This window comes from Coregonus lavaretus, assembly GCF_964263955.1.
Source record: "Coregonus lavaretus genome assembly, chromosome: 11".
NCBI classification, from domain to species: domain Eukaryota; kingdom Metazoa; phylum Chordata; class Actinopteri; order Salmoniformes; family Salmonidae; genus Coregonus; species Coregonus lavaretus.
Genome location: NC_139998.1, coordinates 12,893,147 through 12,911,014, shown reverse-complemented (window position 1 = coordinate 12,911,014; position 17,868 = coordinate 12,893,147). Strand labels below are relative to the sequence as shown.

The window sequence follows — 17,868 nt, the reverse complement described above, 5'->3', positions numbered from 1 at the left end:
TGATAATGCACAGCCCCATGTCGCAAGTATCTGTGCACAATTCCTGGAAGCTGAAAATGACCCAGTTTTCCATGGCATGCATACTCACCAGACATGTCACCAATGTTCCCTCAAAACTGCGCGCCTCCGCGGCCGCGCACTTCCTTCAGGTCTGCGGCGCAGAGGAAATGCCATGCTGCGCAGAGACTCAAGAGATTGAACTTCACTGAGTTCGCCCCATTAATTTGCACTATATAGATCAACGTTTTTTCTGTGATCGAATCAACATTGTCAGCCACTTTTCAATGCAACAAACCAAAACTAATTCTAACTTTGCAAGATTGAGTCTTTGATTTTGTTGTAGGCAGAGCCAGAGCGCAACGGAGTAGAATTCTATTGGCAGGGATAGCCCACGAGCGGTTTTCAATCACCCGCAGGTGAATGAGCTTGTCAGATCAGATCAGAGCGCAGAGCCGTGCGTGTGCACATTTGTTGATATTCTTTGCTTGTTATCGAGTTGTTATCTCAGTTATAGATAAGTGTATAGGTCAGCAATGGGGAGTTACTGCTTCCTACAACAGCACAAAACGTGTAGGCTACATTTCAAGCTGTCTTTGAAAAGCCGTTCAGGTAAAAAGCTTATGTCTTAATTAAAGGAGCAGTGTTGTATTTTGAGACAGCCTTGGATATGCAAATAGTAGCCTACATTGTCTATTTCTCTGTATGGTAATAATTATTAATTTTATTTTGTAAAGTGGCTTCTTGCATCGTACAACACAATACAATGCCATTTACAGTCACATGTTTGGCCCATGGTGTTACAAACCAAGTTAAAAATCCTTAATGTCAAGCCCTTCATAATGTAAAAACGTCTTTAAAATTCTCATGCAATGTAGGCCTGCATTGAACACCACATATAGGCTACTATAGGCTATATCATAGAAATCAAAAGCTTTTTCTGTGTGAAAATGTTATGGATTCCCTCCATTGGTTTTGTTGGTAGGCCTACATTATGCTGAAATGGCTACTGTCTAAAACTGTAAGGGTACAGCCTCCGTGTTCACTGTAAACGCGTGCTGGAAGTTGCACAAAATTCTCACAATGTTCAAGTTTTTCGCTCACAAGACCTCAAATTTGCTCAGTGCCCCAAACAATTAGAGGGAACATTGCATGTCACCCATTGAGAATGTTTGGGATGCTCTGGATCGACGTGTACGACAGCGTCTTCCGGTTCCCGCCAATATCCAGCCATTGGAGGAGTGGGAAAACATTCCACAGGCCAAAAGCAACAGCCTGATCAACTCTATGCGAAGGAGATGACGCACTACATGAGGCAAATGGTGGTCACACCAGATACTGACTGGTTTTCTGATCCACGCTCCTACCTTTAAAACAAAAAAAGGTATCTGTATTTCCCAGTCATGTGAAACCCATAGATTAGGCCCAATTAATGTATTTCAATTGACTGATTTCCCTATATGAACTGTAACACTGTACCTAAACAATGATTTAATTAATGTTAGTCCACAGAAAATACATAAATCAAATATGACCTAATTATTTAGTGTTTGTAATGTTGACCAATTGCACTTTTGAATACTTTTGTAGTTTGCTGTGACATTCATATTATTAGTATTGTTATTGTGCATGTTTGAGTAAAGGGTTGTTCCATATGATTTCGATAACTTTCTGCCTGCACCCCTTTTGATTTGAACAACACATTTACATTTACATCATTTAGCAGACGCTCTTATCCAGAGCGACTTACACATTGGAACACCTTCATACATGTTTGCCCATGGTAGAAGTGGTCAGAAAGGGACCGTTTAGACCTGATTGCCAAAGGGTGGCTATTTGAAGAATCTCAAATATAAAATATATTTTGATTTGTTTAAAACTTTTTTGGTTACTATATTATTCCATATGTGTTATTTCATAGTTTTGATGTCTTCACTATTATTCTACAATGTAACGAATAGTAAAAATAAAGAAAAACCCTTCAATGAGTAGGTGTCCAAACTTTTGACTGGTACTGTATATATTGTAGCTTACACCCTATTTTACACCATTGAAGGTGGTACCACAAAGATGGTTGGAGGTCCACACATCAGATAATGTTGTCTTGATTGGGAATATTCAATGTTTATAAATTAAACTTTCAATCTTCCATAGGAAACCTATTGAAATCATAGAAATATAGATAATAGAATATACATTCACATTGAAGTTGAGGGTGAGTGGACCGGCAATCACCTGTCTGGTAGTAATTTGAAGTTTCAATTCAATTTAAATGTCAATGGTGTAGCAGCCAAATTGCAGTGGTCTGAAGGGATAGGCCCATTCTATGAATTATATTTTTATGATTTCTGTATTCCAGAGTATGCTGTGTCTCAACCGATGACGGGAACAACACAAACACTTCAGATTATGTAAAATAGTGTCTAAGCTACAACATTTGTGAAAATGAGAAAAAATCTATGTTCATGTGTTTGTTTAATAAGTGATGTTAAAGCTTACATTTTATTTTTATTTTTTACAGGGTTTGACAACCCTGTTTGTGAGCATTCAAATTATATCAAACTCAACTGTTTATCTTTTTCAGTGATGAAGACATTGACGTTCCACTACATGACGTCGGACATCTCATTCCAAAATCATGGGCATTAATATGGAGTTGGTCCCCCCTTTGCTGCTATGTTGGGACATTTCTGCTGGGACTTCCTTCCATTCAGCCACGAGCATTAGTGCGGTCGGGCACTGATTTTGGGCGATTAGGCCTGGCTCGCAGTCAGCGTTCCAATTCATCCCAAAGGTGTTCGATGGGGTTGAGATAAGGGCTCTGTGCAGGCCAGTCAAGTTCTTCCACACCGATCTCGACAAACCATTTCTCTATGGACCTCGCTTTGTGCACGGGGGAATTTTCATGCTGAAACAGGAAAGGGCCTTCCCCAAACTGTTGCCACAAAGTTGGAAGCACATAATCGTCTAGAATGTCATTGTATGCTGTAGCGTTAAGATTTCCCTTCACTGGAACTAAGGGGCCTAGACCGAACCATGAAAAACCACCCCAGACCATTATTCCTCCTCCACCAAACTGGCACTATACATTGGGGCAGGTAGCGTTTTCCTGGCATCCGCCAAACCCAGATTTGTCCGTTGGACTGCCAAATGGTCAGAGAACGTGTTTCCACTGCTCCAGAGTCCAATAATGGCGAGTTTTACACCACTCCAGCCGACACTTGACATTGCGCATGGTGATCTTAGGCTTGTGCAGTCGTGGAAGAAAAAAAAAAGTGTCATACTTGAGTAAAAGTAAAGATACCTTAATAGAAAATGACTCAAGTAAAAGTGAATGTCACCCAGTAAAATACTACTTGAGTAAAAGTCTAAAAGTATATGGTTTTAAATATACTTATGTATCAAAAGTAAATGTCATTGCTAAAATATACTCAAAAGTCAAAGTCAAAGTATGAATAATTTCAAATTCCTTATATTAAGCAAACCAGACTGCACCATTTTTTTTATTTTTTATGTACGGATAGCCAGGGGCACACTCCAACACTCAGACATAATTTACAAACGAAGCATGTGTGTTTAGTGAGTCCGCCAGATCACAGGCAGTAAGGATGAGTAGGGATGACCAGGGATGTTCTCTTGATAAGTGAGTGAATTGGACCATTTTCTGTCCTGCTAAGCATTCAAAATGTAACGAGTGCTTTTGGGTGTCAGGGAAAATGTATAGAGTAAAATGTACATTATTTTCTTTAGGAAAAGTAGTCAAATATAAATAGTAAAGTACAGATACCCCCAAAAACGACTTAAGTAGTACTTTAAAGTACACTGCTCAAAAGAATAAAGGGAACACTAAAATAACACATCCTAGATCTGAATGAATGAAATAATCTTGTTAAATACTTTTTTCTTTACATAGTTGAATGTGCTGACAACAAAATCACACAAAAATTATCAATGGAAATCAAATGTATCAACCCATGGAGGTCTGGATTTGGAGTCACCCTCAAAATTAAAGTGGAAAACCACACTACAGGCTGATCCAACTTTGATGTAATGTCCTTAAAACAAGTCAAAATGAGGCTCAGTAGTGTGTGTGGCCTCCACGTGCCTGTATGACCTCCCTACAATGCCTGGGCATGCTCCTGATGAGGTGGCGGATGGTCTCCTGAGGGATCTCCTCCCAGACCTGGACTAAAGCATCCGCCAACTCCTGGACAGTCTGTGGTGCAACGTGGCGTTGGTGGATGGAGCGAGACATGATGTCCCAGATGTGCTCAATTGGATTCAGGTCTGGGGAACGGGCGGGCCAGTCCATAGCATCAATGCCTTCCTCTTGCAGGAACTGCTGACACACTCCAGCCACATGAGGTCTAGCATTGTCTTGCATTAGGAGGAACCCAGGGCCAACCGCACCAGCATATGGTCTCACAAGGGGTCTGAGGATCTCATCTCAGTACCTAATGGCAGTCAGGCTACCTCTGGCGAGCACATGGAGGGCTGTGCGGCCCCCCAAAGAAATGCCACCCCACACCATGACTGACCCACCGCAAAACCGGTCATGCTGGAGGATGTTGCAGGCAGCAGAACGTTCTCCATGGCGTCTCCAGACTCTGTCACGTCTGTCACACGTGCTCAGTGTGAACCTGCTTTCATCTGTGAAGAGCACAGGGCGCCAGTGGCGAATTTGCCAATCTTGGTGTTCTCTGGCAAATGCCAAACGTCCTGCACGGTGTTGGGCTGTAAGCACAACCCCCACCTGTGGACGTCGGGCCCTCATACCACCTCGTTTCTGACCGTTTGAGCAGACACATGCACATTTGTGGCCTGCTGGAGGTCATTTTGCAGGGCTCTGGCAGTGCTCCTCCTGCTCCTCCTTGCACAAAGGTGGAGGTAGCGGTCCTGCTGCTGGGTTGTTGCCCTCCTACACGTCTCCTGATGTACTGGCCTGTCTCCTGGTAGCGCCTCCATGCTCTGGACACTACGCTGACAGACACAGCAAACCTTCTTGCCACAGCTCGCATTGATGTGCCATCCTGGATGAGCTGCACTACCGGAGCCACTTGTGTGGGTTGTAGACTCCGTCTCATGCTACCACTAGAGTGAAAGCACCACCAGCATTCAAAAGTGACCAAAACATCAGCCAGGAAGCATAGGAACTGAGAAGTGGTCTGTGGTCACCACCTGCAAAACCAGTCCTTTATTGGGGGTGTCTTGCTAATTGCCTATAATTTCCACCTGTTGTCTATTCCATTTGCACAACAGCATGTGAAATGTATTGTCAATCAGTGTTGCTTCCTAAGTGGACAGTTTGATTTCACAGAAGTGTGATTGACTTGGAGTTACATTGTGTTGTTTAAGTGTTCCCTTTATTTTTTTGAGCAGTGTATTTTTACTTAAGTACTTTACACAACTGATTTAAATAAACCAATACCATTGGCTAATAAAGAGGTTCACATTTTGCACATATGTATTTTGTCTTCTATTTTATTACAAGAGTGTTGACAACCTCTGGTGATTGCCAGTCTCATATTTGACCAACTATGTGTTTCAGGTGCATGTGTTACAGTTTGCTTCTGTTTGTGTGAAATATTGTAAGTAACTCTTTATTGTCATATAAAAACATCAATTTCCCTATCGCATCATGAACATGTACAGTTGAGTGACAGTTTCCCAATTTTGTCATATTCAGCACATGATAACAGTTTACCTTTGACGTGCTATTTGTGGACCATCTCTACAGCAGTGATATGATGACCACATCAGAGGAGCACTCAAAGTAGTAGAAGGGGCTCTGTAGTAAACCTCTCTTAACAAACTTAAAAACACCACGCTCTCTCAAGACACCGTTACAACAGAGATATTGACCTCAAAAACAATGCATAAAAATGTATGGCTATCATTTACATGTGAGTCCCTTGACCTGACATAGCACAATAATATATCTCCTACCATTATGTACTGTATTTCAAATAGAAAGGCCAGAATAACACAATGACTGGTGTGCTCTCGGATTGGCTTTCAATCTGGCGTGAGAGCTCCTGTATTGGCACAGTTGGTAGTATTTCTTGAACAGGACATGAGAAAAGGGAGAACTATGGCAGTGTCCCTCTGTTGGATCGCATGTTCAACTACAAACTGGTTTTTCGAGGTAGGGATAAAGTTCTGCTTTATCAAAGACCATATGAAAAATGCATGCAAACAAAAGAAAACACGAATCAAAAGAGGCCATGGGTACTGTTGATTTGCCTAGTGCGGTGCTGTTAGCTTTGGTTGATTTGGTGTGGCTTACACAGTACAGTCTCATTACTTTAGCATGGTGCATTATTCTCTCAGTATTACCATAGCCCAGTAACAGTACAGAATTTGGCTGTGGTCTAGAGCTGAAATAAAGAGAGACCAGAGGTCACTAGCCCAGGCAAGCGCAGTACAGCTCAGCTTGGCTCAGCTCGGTAGTGTGAAAAGGGTCTCTCTGTGCTTTGGTCACTCGACCTGTGTGCCGCTAGCCTCTGTCTTCACAGCCTCCACCAGGAAGCTGAGCTCATTGCATAGGGTCTCGTGGCGGTAGGCCATGCGGATCTGAGCCACATTGGTCCGTCTAATGTCATTCCCCTCAGGCCCGTCCTGCAGGTAGTTGGCCCCCAGGAAGTGCTTCTTTTCCTGGCAGGAGTAAAGGGGGATATGTGTCACTAAATATGACAAGGCACACTGAGACATACTCAGGAGTTACATGAGGTGGTCAGGGATGGCTACATAAATCACTTATGAGGTGATGTCCTGGTGAGTTCTCCTGAGCTTAAGGAGGGTGAAAACATCTGTCACAGTCAGCAGGCACTACTATTGTTTACCAAAACACTACAATTTACCAAGCAGTTCTATTTACTGTACCTGGTGAGACAGACCACTCTGCAGTACACTGTTCCTGGCGATCTCACATGTGTCACAGGTGCTTAGCTTCCACAGCTGGGCAGCAATGGCATATTCCTCCATCAAGGCCTCCTGCAGCATGGACAAACAGACAGGGGTGAGTTTCCCCAAAGATTCTTTGCTAACATGCTACTTTATTTCACGCACAGAAGATTAACCGTCAAACACTGCCTTTACAATTGTTACTCTCTGGTAGGTGTGCGGCTGGGTTGTGTAGATATAATTATTATGGTGATAGCTTCATCTTGCCTTCTGGTAGGCTAGTTGTAATTTCTGCCACATTGCCTACACCAATCCAATCCTTTCAGATCTACAGAAGTGCCCAGTGGCTCTGACCTTTGTGTAGTGGAACTGCATGGGGTCGTCGGTGGACAGGGACACACACAGGCCCTTCTGGAGGAACTCCTTGAGAGGATTCTTGGAGTACTCCAGGAACAGGCTGTTGTTGCTTAGAGGAGACATGGCGATGGGGACCTGGGCCAGGTAATACAGGTACTGCAGCACAGGACTCTGGGAAGGGAGAGATGGAAAGATGTCAACACTCCCTTTGTCTTGGCCATGGGTAGGAGGGAGGGAGGGTTGGTGGTGGGGTTGTTGGGACGGATGTGACAGCTAGGAGGGGTCTCACTATATTCCTGGCAGATGGGATCTGGAGAAGGGGGGTTGGGATGGGAGGGTCAGCTGTATGGGGACCTGGGATCGTGGGAGGAGGGATGGAAAGAGGTTCTTATGGTCTTCCACAACCTTTCACATTTTTCACACATTGCCATGTTTAAATTGCACCATTTGTAACCTTAGAAAATATACCAAACTGTGCCATTGTATATTCTACTGCTGTTTCTCATGATTGGTTAAAAAAAAAAGATGTAACACCAAGTTCCAGGGAAAGCTTTCCCAATCCTCATTCTTTGATTGTGGAATTGTAGGTCTTTATTGTCTGATCCACCCTTAACATAACAGTCTGGTATGATAAAGACTTCAATAGACAGATGTAACATGTCTAAGTTCCATCTGATTATTTCATGAGTTGGATAATCAATTGTGCAAATACTCTGAATGTAGACCATTCAAAGTTAGCAAAAACACGAAGATCTGTCTGCAAAGGCAGACAGGTGGTTTTTAGTGTACTCATTTCGACTTAGCTGAATAAGCTGCTGATTTGTCATGTGTGTCATCCCAGTGCTTGGGAAGTGAACAGGGTGGAGCTGTGTTGGCTAATGAAAAATGTCCTTTTGACACAAAGAAGCTGAATAAATGTTGAATGTTTCAGTTATCAGTAAGTGGGCTCTAAAATCAAGCACACAGCCATGCAATCTCCATAGACAAATATTGGCAGTAGAATGCTCAGTGACATTCAACGTGGCACCGTCATAGGATGCCACCTTTCCAACAATTCAGTTCGTCAAATTTCTGCCCTGCTAGAGCTGCCCCGGTCAACTGTAAGTGCTGTTATTTTGAAGTGGAAACATCTAGGAGCAACAATGGCTCCCCCGCGAAGTGGTAGGCCACACAAGCTCACAGAATGGCACTGCTGAAGCGCATAAATCATAAAAATCGTCTGTCCTCGGTTGCAACACTCACTACTGAGTTCCAAACTGCCTCTGGAAGCAACGTCAGCACAATAACTGTTTGTCAGGAGCTTCATGAAATGGGTTTCCATGGCCAAGCAGCCGCACACAAGCCTAAGATCACCATGCGCAATGCCAAGCGTCGGCTGGAGTGGTGTAAAGCTTGCCGTTATTGGACTCTGGCGCAGTGGAAATGCGTTCTCTGGAGTGATGAATCACGCTTCACCATCTGGCAGACGAATCTGGCTTTGGCGGATGTCAGGAGAACGCTACCTGCCCCAATGCATAGTGCCAACTGTAAAGTTTGGTGGAGGAGGAATAATGGTCTTGGGCGGTTTTCCATGATTCGGGCTAGGCCCCTTAGTTCCAGTGAAGGGAAATCTTAACGCTACAGCATACAATGACAATTTAGACGATACTTTGCTTCCAACTTTGTGGCAACAGTTTTGGCAAGGCCCTTCCCTGTTTCAGCATGACAATGCCCCCGTGCACAAAGCGAGGTCCATACAGAAAGTTTTGTCAAGATCTGTGTGGAAGAACTTGACTGGCCTGCACAGAGCCCTGACCTCAACCCCATCGAACACCTTTGGGATGAATTGGAACGCCGACTGCGAGCCAGGCCTAATCGCCCAACATCAGTGCTCGACCTCACTAATGCTCTTGTGGCTGAATGGAAGCAAGTCCCAGCAGCAATGTTCCAACATCTAGTGGAAAGCCTTCCTAGAACAATAGAGGCTGATGTAGCAGCAAAGGGGGGACCAACTCCATATTAATGCCCATAATTTTGGAATGAGATGTTCGACGAGCAGGTGTCAACATACCTTTGATCATGTAGTGTAGATTAGACAGAAGGGAAAAGCTTCCATTCCCACTGAAAGGTGACTTCCGAGCTGTGTGGCTCAACACAGCTTTCAAAGATTATAATTCCTGTTACATGTAATCCGTTACTACCCAACCCTGGGCATGTTATAGGTAATGATTAGGGGTCAGAGTAGAGGTTTCTGACCTTCTTCAGGTTGAGGCCGTGGGAGATGTTGTCGGCCGTGAGGAAGGCAGAGACCAGGTGGGTGATGGAGCCGGCCTCACCACAGTGGGGCCGGAACTGGAAGGTGTTGAGGCCTCGTTCCCTGAGGGAAAACAAAGAATGACGCATTCCATTCCATGAAGACTAATTTTCATAACAATTTTATTGGACAAATAAAGTATGTATTATATATTGCTGAGTCTACCTTTAGTCATAGCAGTAGGCTACACATAGGAATACCTTCAGTACAGTACATGTTTTCCTGACACCCTGGTCAGGAGCAGTGACTTACTTCCTCAGGTTGTTGAGCACCATGATGTTGGCGTACATGTGGAAGAGGTAATAACTGTAGGGGGGGTTGTCGCCTGAGGTCCACTCCTCAGGTTTGGGGCTCTTGTAGGAGAACATGTGGTCACTGTGTTTGGACTCATCATCCACGCTGTCGAACCCGGTCACCTACAGGACAGGAGGGATGGATCTGAGCAGGTACCATAGCTAATGCACTGTAAACATTTTAGCACTAAATGGCTGCCATACATGATGCATGACCAACTCTCATACAATGTAAAATGCTTTGAGACCCAGGGGAAGTACTACTGTATAAATGCAATCCAATACCAACATTTTATTATTAGGAGGAATATACTGTTTTTTATATACAGTGAGGGAAAAAAGTATTTGATCAGTCTATAATTTTAATGGTAGGTTTATTTGAACAGTGAAAGACAGAATAACAACAAAAGAATCAGTAAGTATTTGACCCCCTCTCAAATCAGAAAGATTTCTGGCTCCCAGGTGTCTTTTATACAGGTAACAAGCTGAGATTAGGAGAACACTCTTAAAGGGAGTGCTCCTAATCTCAGCTTGTTACCTGTATAAAAGACCCCTGTCCACAGAAGCAATCAATCAATCAGATTCCAAACTCTCCACCATGGCCAAGACCAAAGAGCTCTCCAAGGATGTCAGGGACAAGATTGTAGACCTACACAAGGCTGGAATGGGCTACAAGACCATCGCCAAGCAGCTTGGTGAGAAGGTGACAACAGTTGGTGCGATTATTCGCAAATGGAAGAAACACAAAATAACTGTCAATCTCCCTCGGCCTGGGGCTCCATGCAAGATCTCACCTCGTGGAGTTGCAATGATCATGAGAACGGTGAGGAATCAGCCCAGAACTACACGGGAGGATCTTGTCAGCTGGCACATCTCAAGGCAGCTGGGACCATAGTCACCAAGAAAACAATTGGTAACACACTACGCCGTGAAGGACTGAAATCCTGCAGCGTCCGCAAGGTCCCCCTGCTCAAGAAAGCACATATACAGGCCCGTCTGAAGTTTGCCAATGAACATCTGAATGATTCAGAGGAGAACTGGGTGAAAGGGTTGTGGTCAGATGAGACCAAAATCGAGCTCTTTGGCATCAACTCAACTCGCCGTGTTTGGAGGAGGAGGAATGCTGCCTATGACCCCAAGAACACCATCCCCACCGTCAAACATGGAGGTGGAAACATTATGCTTTGGGGGGGGGGGGGGTTCTGCTAAGGGGACAGGACAACTTCACCGCATCAAAGGGACGATGGACGGGGCCATGTACCGTCAAATCTTGGGTGAGAACCTCCTTCCCTCAGCCAGGGCATTGAAAATGGATTGTGGATGGGTATTCCAGCATGACAATGACCCAAAACACACAGCCAAATTTTTCTTGGGGTTGCCTCTCGGGTCTCCGTCGTCGGCACAGTTGGCACCATTTCACCTCTCCTACCTGGGCATCTACCTTCGCCCATGGCCCTTTCCCCGCAAATATCTCCTCCCATGACCACCATTTGCCCACCTGTGACATGGCTATTTGCTCTTCCTGGGCACGCTGCTTGGTCCTCGTTTGGTGGGATCTTCTGTCACGGTCGTTTACAGACGGGACGGACCGAGGCGCAGCGTGAAATGCATACATATTTATTTAAATGAATAAACAACCGACAAAACAACAAACCAACGAAACGTGAAGTCCAACACAACACAACACAACACAACACAACACAACACAACACAACACAACACAACACAACACAACACAACACAACACAACACAACACAACACAACACAACACAACACAACACAACACAACACAACACAACACAACACAACACAACACAACACAACACAACACAACACAACACAACACAACACAACACAACACAACACAACACAACACAACACAACACAACACAACACAACACAACACAACACAACACAACACAACACAACACAACACAACACAACACAACACAACCCACTAGTGCCAATAGGCTGCCTAAGTATGGACCCCAATCAGAGACAACGAGCGACAGCTGCCTCTGATTGGGAACCACACCGGCCAACATAGAAATACACATACTAGAAAACCAACATAGAAATACACAACATAGAACATACACACCCTGACTCAACATATACGAGTCCCCTGAGTCAGGGCGTGACACACACCTACTCATTCAAGGGTTTTTCTTTATTTTTACAATTTTCGACATTGTAAAATAATAGTGAAGACATCAAAACTATGAAATAAAACATATGGAATCATGTAGTAACCAAAAATGTGTTAAACAAATCAAAATCTATTTTATATTTGAGATAATTCAAAGTAGCCACCCTTTGCCTTGACAGCTTTGCACACTCTTGACATTCTCTCAACCAGCGTCACCTGGAATGTTTTTCCTTCTGTCTTGAAGGAGTTCCCACATATACTGAGCACTTGTTGGCTGCTTTTCCTTCACTCTGCTGTCCAACTAATCCCAAACCATCTCAATTGAGTTTAAGTATTGTGGAGGCCAGGTCATCTGATGCAGCACTCCATCACTCTCCTTCTTGGTCAAATAGCCCTTACACAGCCTGGTGGTGTGTTGGGTCATTCGCCTGTTGAAAAACAAATGATTGTCCCACTAAGCCCAAACCAGATGGGATGGCATATCGCTGCAGAATGCTGTGGTAGCCATGCTGGTTAAGTGTGTCTTGAATTCTAAATAAATCACAGACAGTGTCACCAGCAAAGCACCCCCACACCATCACACCTCCTCCTCCATGCTTCATGTGTCACAAGTGTAGAGAGGAGTAGGCAGGAGGCAGTCGCAGGTTTGGAACTACTGAATTTATTAAAGCACCGTAGCTTAAAGCGGGACGAAACCCACAGTGTAAAATATAAAGTACTCAAGAAATAGTAGGAGAGATTCCGCTCAGGAAAACAAGCAACATATACAATGACCGACAAAGACAAATGACAGAGGGAGTATATATACAGTGATAGAGTGGGGATTGGAACCAGGTGTGTGTAATGATGACGAGACAAGTCCGGGGTTGATGAGTGAAGGGCGTTTGCCAGCAGTAGGTTCGGCAGCAGCTAGAAGGCCGGCGACGCCGAACGCCTGAGCTGGACAGGAGGGGGAGCCAAAGCGAAGGCTGGTGTGACATCGTGGGAACTACACATGCAGAGATCATCCGTTCACCTACACTGCGTCTCACAAAGACATGGCGGTTGTAACCAAACATCTCAAATTTGAACTCCAACCAAAGGACACATTTCCACCGGTCTAATGTCCATTGCTCGTGTTTCTTGGCCCAAGCAAGTCTCTTCTTATTATTGGTGTCCTTTAGTAGTGGTTTATTTGCAGCAATTCGACCATGAAGGCCTGATTCACGCAGTCTCCTCTGAACAGTTGATGTTGAGATGTGTCTGTTACTTCAACTCTGTGAAGCATTTATTTGGGCTGCAATCTGAGGTGCAGTTAACTCTAATGAACTTATCCTCTGCAGCAGAGGTAACTCTGGGTCTTCCTTTCCTGTGGCGGTCCTCATGAGAGCCAGTTTCATTATAGCGCTTGATGGTTTTTGCGACTGCACTTGAAGAAACTTTCAAAGTTCTTCACATTTTCCGGATTGACTGGAATTTCCACAAATTAACTTTTAACAAGGCACACCTGTTAATTGAAATGCATTCCAGGTGACTACCTCATGAATCTGGTTGAGAGAATGCCAATAATGTGCAAAGCTGTCTTCAAGGCAAAGGGTGGCTACTTTGAAGAATCTCAAATATAACATATATTTTGATTTGTTTAACACTTTTTTGGTTACTACATGTTTCCATATGTGTTATTTCATATTTGTGATGTCTTCACAATTATTCTACAATGTAAAAATAAAGAAAAACCTTTGAATGAGTAGGTGTGTCCAAACTTTTGACTTACAGTACGCACACAGGTCGAGAGAAATTTTTTATATGACAGACAGTGACACAAGGACAGACAGTGACACATTCAATACCGCCTTGCACACTCTTGCCTGCATCTATCTTATCTAGTCCAACAGTTACAAACGAGAGCTTCTATTGGACAAATTCAGGTATTTTTATCCCCGTTTGGCAGAATGAATACACCCCTGATCACTAATAAACACAGTTCACTTTCACAGTTCACCTCTATGCACTCTCCTCCTCTCACCTTTTCCATCGGTTTGTGGACTTCACTGAACAACACATCAGCTGTAAGTGACCAGGCGAAAAAACCTTTCCAAGCCAAACCATGTCATAACCGCTACACACTGTTTACATCGTTGTCCCCATATTACAGTGGGGAGAACAAGTATTTGATACACTGCCGATTTTGCAGGTTTTCCTACTTACAAAGCATGTAGAGGTCTGTAATTTTTATCATAGGTACACTTCAACTGTGAGAGACGGAATCTAAAACAAAAATCCAGAAAATCACATTGTATGATTTTTATGTAATTAATTTGCATTTTATTGCATGACATAAGTATTTGATCACCTACCAACCAGTAAGAATTCCGTCTCTCACAGACCTGTTAGTTTTTCTTTAAGAAGCCCTCCTGTTCTCCACTCATTACCTGTATTAACTGCACCTGTTTGAACTCGTTACCTGTATAAAAGACACCTGTCCACACACTCAATCAAACAGACTCCAACCTCTCCACAATGGCCAAGACCAGAGAGCTGTGTAAGGAAATCAGGGATAAAATTGTAGACCTGGGATGGGCTACAGGACAATAGGCAAGCAGCTTGGTGAGAAGGCAACAACTGTTGGCGCAATTATTAGAAAATGGAAGAAGTTCAAGATGACGGTCAATCACCCTCGGTCTGGGGCTCCATGCAAGATCTCACCTCGTGGGGCATCAATGATCATGAGGAAGGTGAGGGATCAGCCCAGAACTACACGGCAGGACCTGGTCAATGACCTGAAAAGAGCTGGGACCACAGTCTCAAAGAAAACCATTAGTAACACACTACGCCGTCATGGCTTAAAATCCTGCAGCGCACGCAAGGTCCCACTGCTCAAGCCAGCGCATGTCCAGGCCCGTCTGAAGTTTGCCAATGACCATCTGGAGGATCCAGAGGAGGAATGGGAGAAGGTCATGTGGTCTGATGAGACAAAAATAGAGTGTTTTGGTCTAAACTCCACTCGCCGTGTTTGGAGGAAGAAGAAGGATGAGTACAACCCCAAGAACACCATCCCAACCATGAAGCATGGAGGTGGAAACATCATTCTTTGGGGATGTTTTTCTGCAAAGGGGACAGGACGACTGCACCGTATTGAGGGGAGGATGGATGGGGCCATGTATCGCGAGATCTTGGCCAACAACCTCCTTCCCTCAGTAAGAGCATTGAAGATGGGGTCGTGGCTGGGTCTTCCAGCATGACAACGACCCGAAACACACAGCCAGGGCAACTAAGGAGTGGCTCCGTAAGAAGCATCTCAAGGTCCTGGAGTGGCCTAGCCAGTCTCCAGACCTGAACCCAATAGAAAATCTTTGGAGGGAGCTGAAAGTCCGTATTGCCCAGTGACAGCCCCGAAACCTGAAGGATCTGGAGAAGGTCTGTATGGAGGAGTGGGCCAAAAACCCTGCTGCAGTGTGTGCAAACCTGGTCAAGACCTACAGGAAACGTATGATCTCTGTAATTGCAAACAAAGGTTTCTGTACCAAATATTAAGTTCTGCTTTTCTGATGTATCAAATACTTATGTCATGCAATAAAATGCAAATGAATTACTTAAAAATCATACAATGTGATTTTCTGGATTTTTGTGATGATAAAATGATAAAAATTACAGACCTCTACATGCTTTGTAAGTAGGAAAACCTGCAAAATCGGCAGTGTATCAAATACTTGTTCTCCCCACTGTAGCTAAAGTAATGTCCTAGTCAACATAATGATAGCTAATACAACTAATATGTTAGTAAACCCGCTACAATCATGCAGTAACGTTACAGTGTATAGTCAGTAAGCAGTTACACTGGCGGGCCGTTGCAATAAATTAATAAAACCAAAAGCTTACCTTGACTTGGAAGAGTTCCAGTGTTGTGTTGGATAGTCATAGCCAGCTAGTTAACATAGCATCTCTCTTTGAGCCAGGTGTTTGAGTAACTAAACTAGCCAGCTGCATTTGCTAGCTAAGTAAGTGAAACTGAAAGTGAAAAAAAGGACAATCTCTCTCTCTCTTGCTTCTCCTTCATTTTTGAAGAAATTAATTTGTTGAAAACTGTTTAACTATTGTCTTTCTCTCTCTTTGAGTCAACTACTCACCACATTTTATGCATTGCAGTGCTAGCTAGTTGTAGCTTATGCTTTCAGTACTAGATTCATTCTCGGATCCCTTGATTGGGTGGACAACATGTCAGTTCATGCTGCAAGAGCTCTGATAGGTTGGAGGACATCCTCCGGAAGTTGTCATAATTACTGTGTAAGTCTATGGAAGGGGGTGAGAACCAAGAGCCTCCTAGGTTTTGTACTGAAGTCAATGTACCAAGAGGAGGACAGAAGCTAGCTGTCCTTCGGCTACACCATGGTGCTACCCTACAGAGTGCTGTTGAGGCTACAGTAGACCTTCATTGCAAAACATTTGTATTTTAATCAATTATTTGGTGACATGTGAATATATTTATCTAAAAAGGTTAACTTTTTTAATGTTTTACAATTTTTGTTTTTATGAAATTCACTGAGGAGGATGGTCCTCCCCTTCCTCCACTGAGGAGCCTCCACTGGGTGGCAGCATCATGCTGTGGGGATGTTTTTCAGCGGCAGGGACTGGGAGACTAGTCAGGATCGAGGGAAAGATGAACGGAGCAAAGTACAGAGAGATCCTTGATGAAAACCTGCTCCAGAGCGCTCAGGACCTCAGACTGGGGCAAAGGTTCACCTTCCAACAGAACAACGACCCTAAGCACACATCCAAGACAAGGTTGAATGTCCTTGAGTGGCCCAGCCAGAGGCCGGTTTTGAACCCCATCTAACATTCTTGGAGAGACTTGAAAATAGCTGTGCAGCGATGCTCCCCATCCAACCTGACAGAGCTTGAGAGGATCTGCAGAGAAGAATGGGAGAAACTCCCCAAATACAGGTGTGCCAAGCTTGTAGCGTCATACCCAAGAAGACTCAAGGCTGTGATCGCTGCCAAAGATGCTTCAAGTACTGAGTAAAGGGTCTGAATACAAAAATGTCTAAAAACCTGTTTTTGCTTTGTCTTTATGGGGTATTGTGTGTAGATTGTTGAGGGGAATTTTTTTTGAATCCGTTTTAGAATAAGGCTGTAATGTAACAAAATGTGGAAAAAGTCAAGGGGTCTGAATACTTTCCGAATGCACTGTATATAGTTATTTCCCTATTTCTGACATGGAAAATCAGTCTGATAAAGTTGAGCTACCCTGCTGTGTGTTGTAAATACTCACGTATTTCAAGAAAATGTGTATCTCCTTGTTCTTTTGTGGATTGACTGTAGCCTCGAACAGTGGGAGGAAAATATTCTCCAACAGTTTGGCGAAGTTCTGTATTATCTTCTTCGACTTGAAAATGTCACTGCAAGACAAAATGTTACATTTCTGAAACATATCTTTAGATAGACAGATGTAATTTGCTTGATCACTGTAAGACTAATGATGGATTAAATAAAATTATTTGTTGATCAATAATAATGCTGACAACTGCCTTTATTTTTTCAAGTTGCAGCACCATTCCTACTATCTTTTGTGTGACTAAAACACTCTTAGAAAAAATTGTTCCAAAATGGTTCTTCGGCTGTCCCCATAGGAGCACCCTTTTTGGTTCCAGGTAGAACCCTGTTTTTCTAAGAGTGTCGGCCCACTATTGGTATTTGCAAACAAGAGCTTGGAATCAATTGGTTCCAAGTTAAATAACAACCAGTAAAGGGACCATCACCTTGGTTTACAATGTAACATGTCCTATTTTACACATCTCCATTGCCACTTACAACTAGTGAAGTCTTACAAAGACCATTATGGTTGAAGAATTATAGTACCACCACCCTAGAGATCAGCATTCAGAGCAGCATTCCCTTA

General features: G+C 43.7%; 1 protein-coding gene across 5 annotated transcripts in view; it reads right to left on the bottom strand.

Annotated features, from left to right (window-relative positions):
* Positions 1 to 3,467: 3,467 nt before the first annotated feature.
* The window catches only part of LOC311137718 (AMP deaminase 3-like), a 29,885-nt gene continuing 15,484 nt past the window's right edge, over positions 3,468 to 17,868 (bottom strand). For all 5 annotated transcript variants that reach the window (XM_084172274.1, XM_084172273.1, XM_084172272.1 and 2 more), the window contains exons 10-15: positions 17,242 to 17,368; positions 9,803 to 9,966; positions 9,493 to 9,613; positions 7,255 to 7,428; positions 6,880 to 6,990; positions 3,468 to 6,651 (exon numbers count right to left, since the gene is read on the bottom strand). In XM_084172274.1, the coding sequence (XP_084028400.1) occupies positions 6,475 to 6,651; positions 6,880 to 6,990; positions 7,255 to 7,428; positions 9,493 to 9,613; positions 9,803 to 9,966; positions 17,242 to 17,368 (874 nt within the window). In that variant the 3' untranslated portion in view covers positions 3,468 to 6,474. The remainder of the gene's footprint in view (positions 6,652 to 6,879; positions 6,991 to 7,254; positions 7,429 to 9,492; positions 9,614 to 9,802; positions 9,967 to 17,241; positions 17,369 to 17,868) is intronic.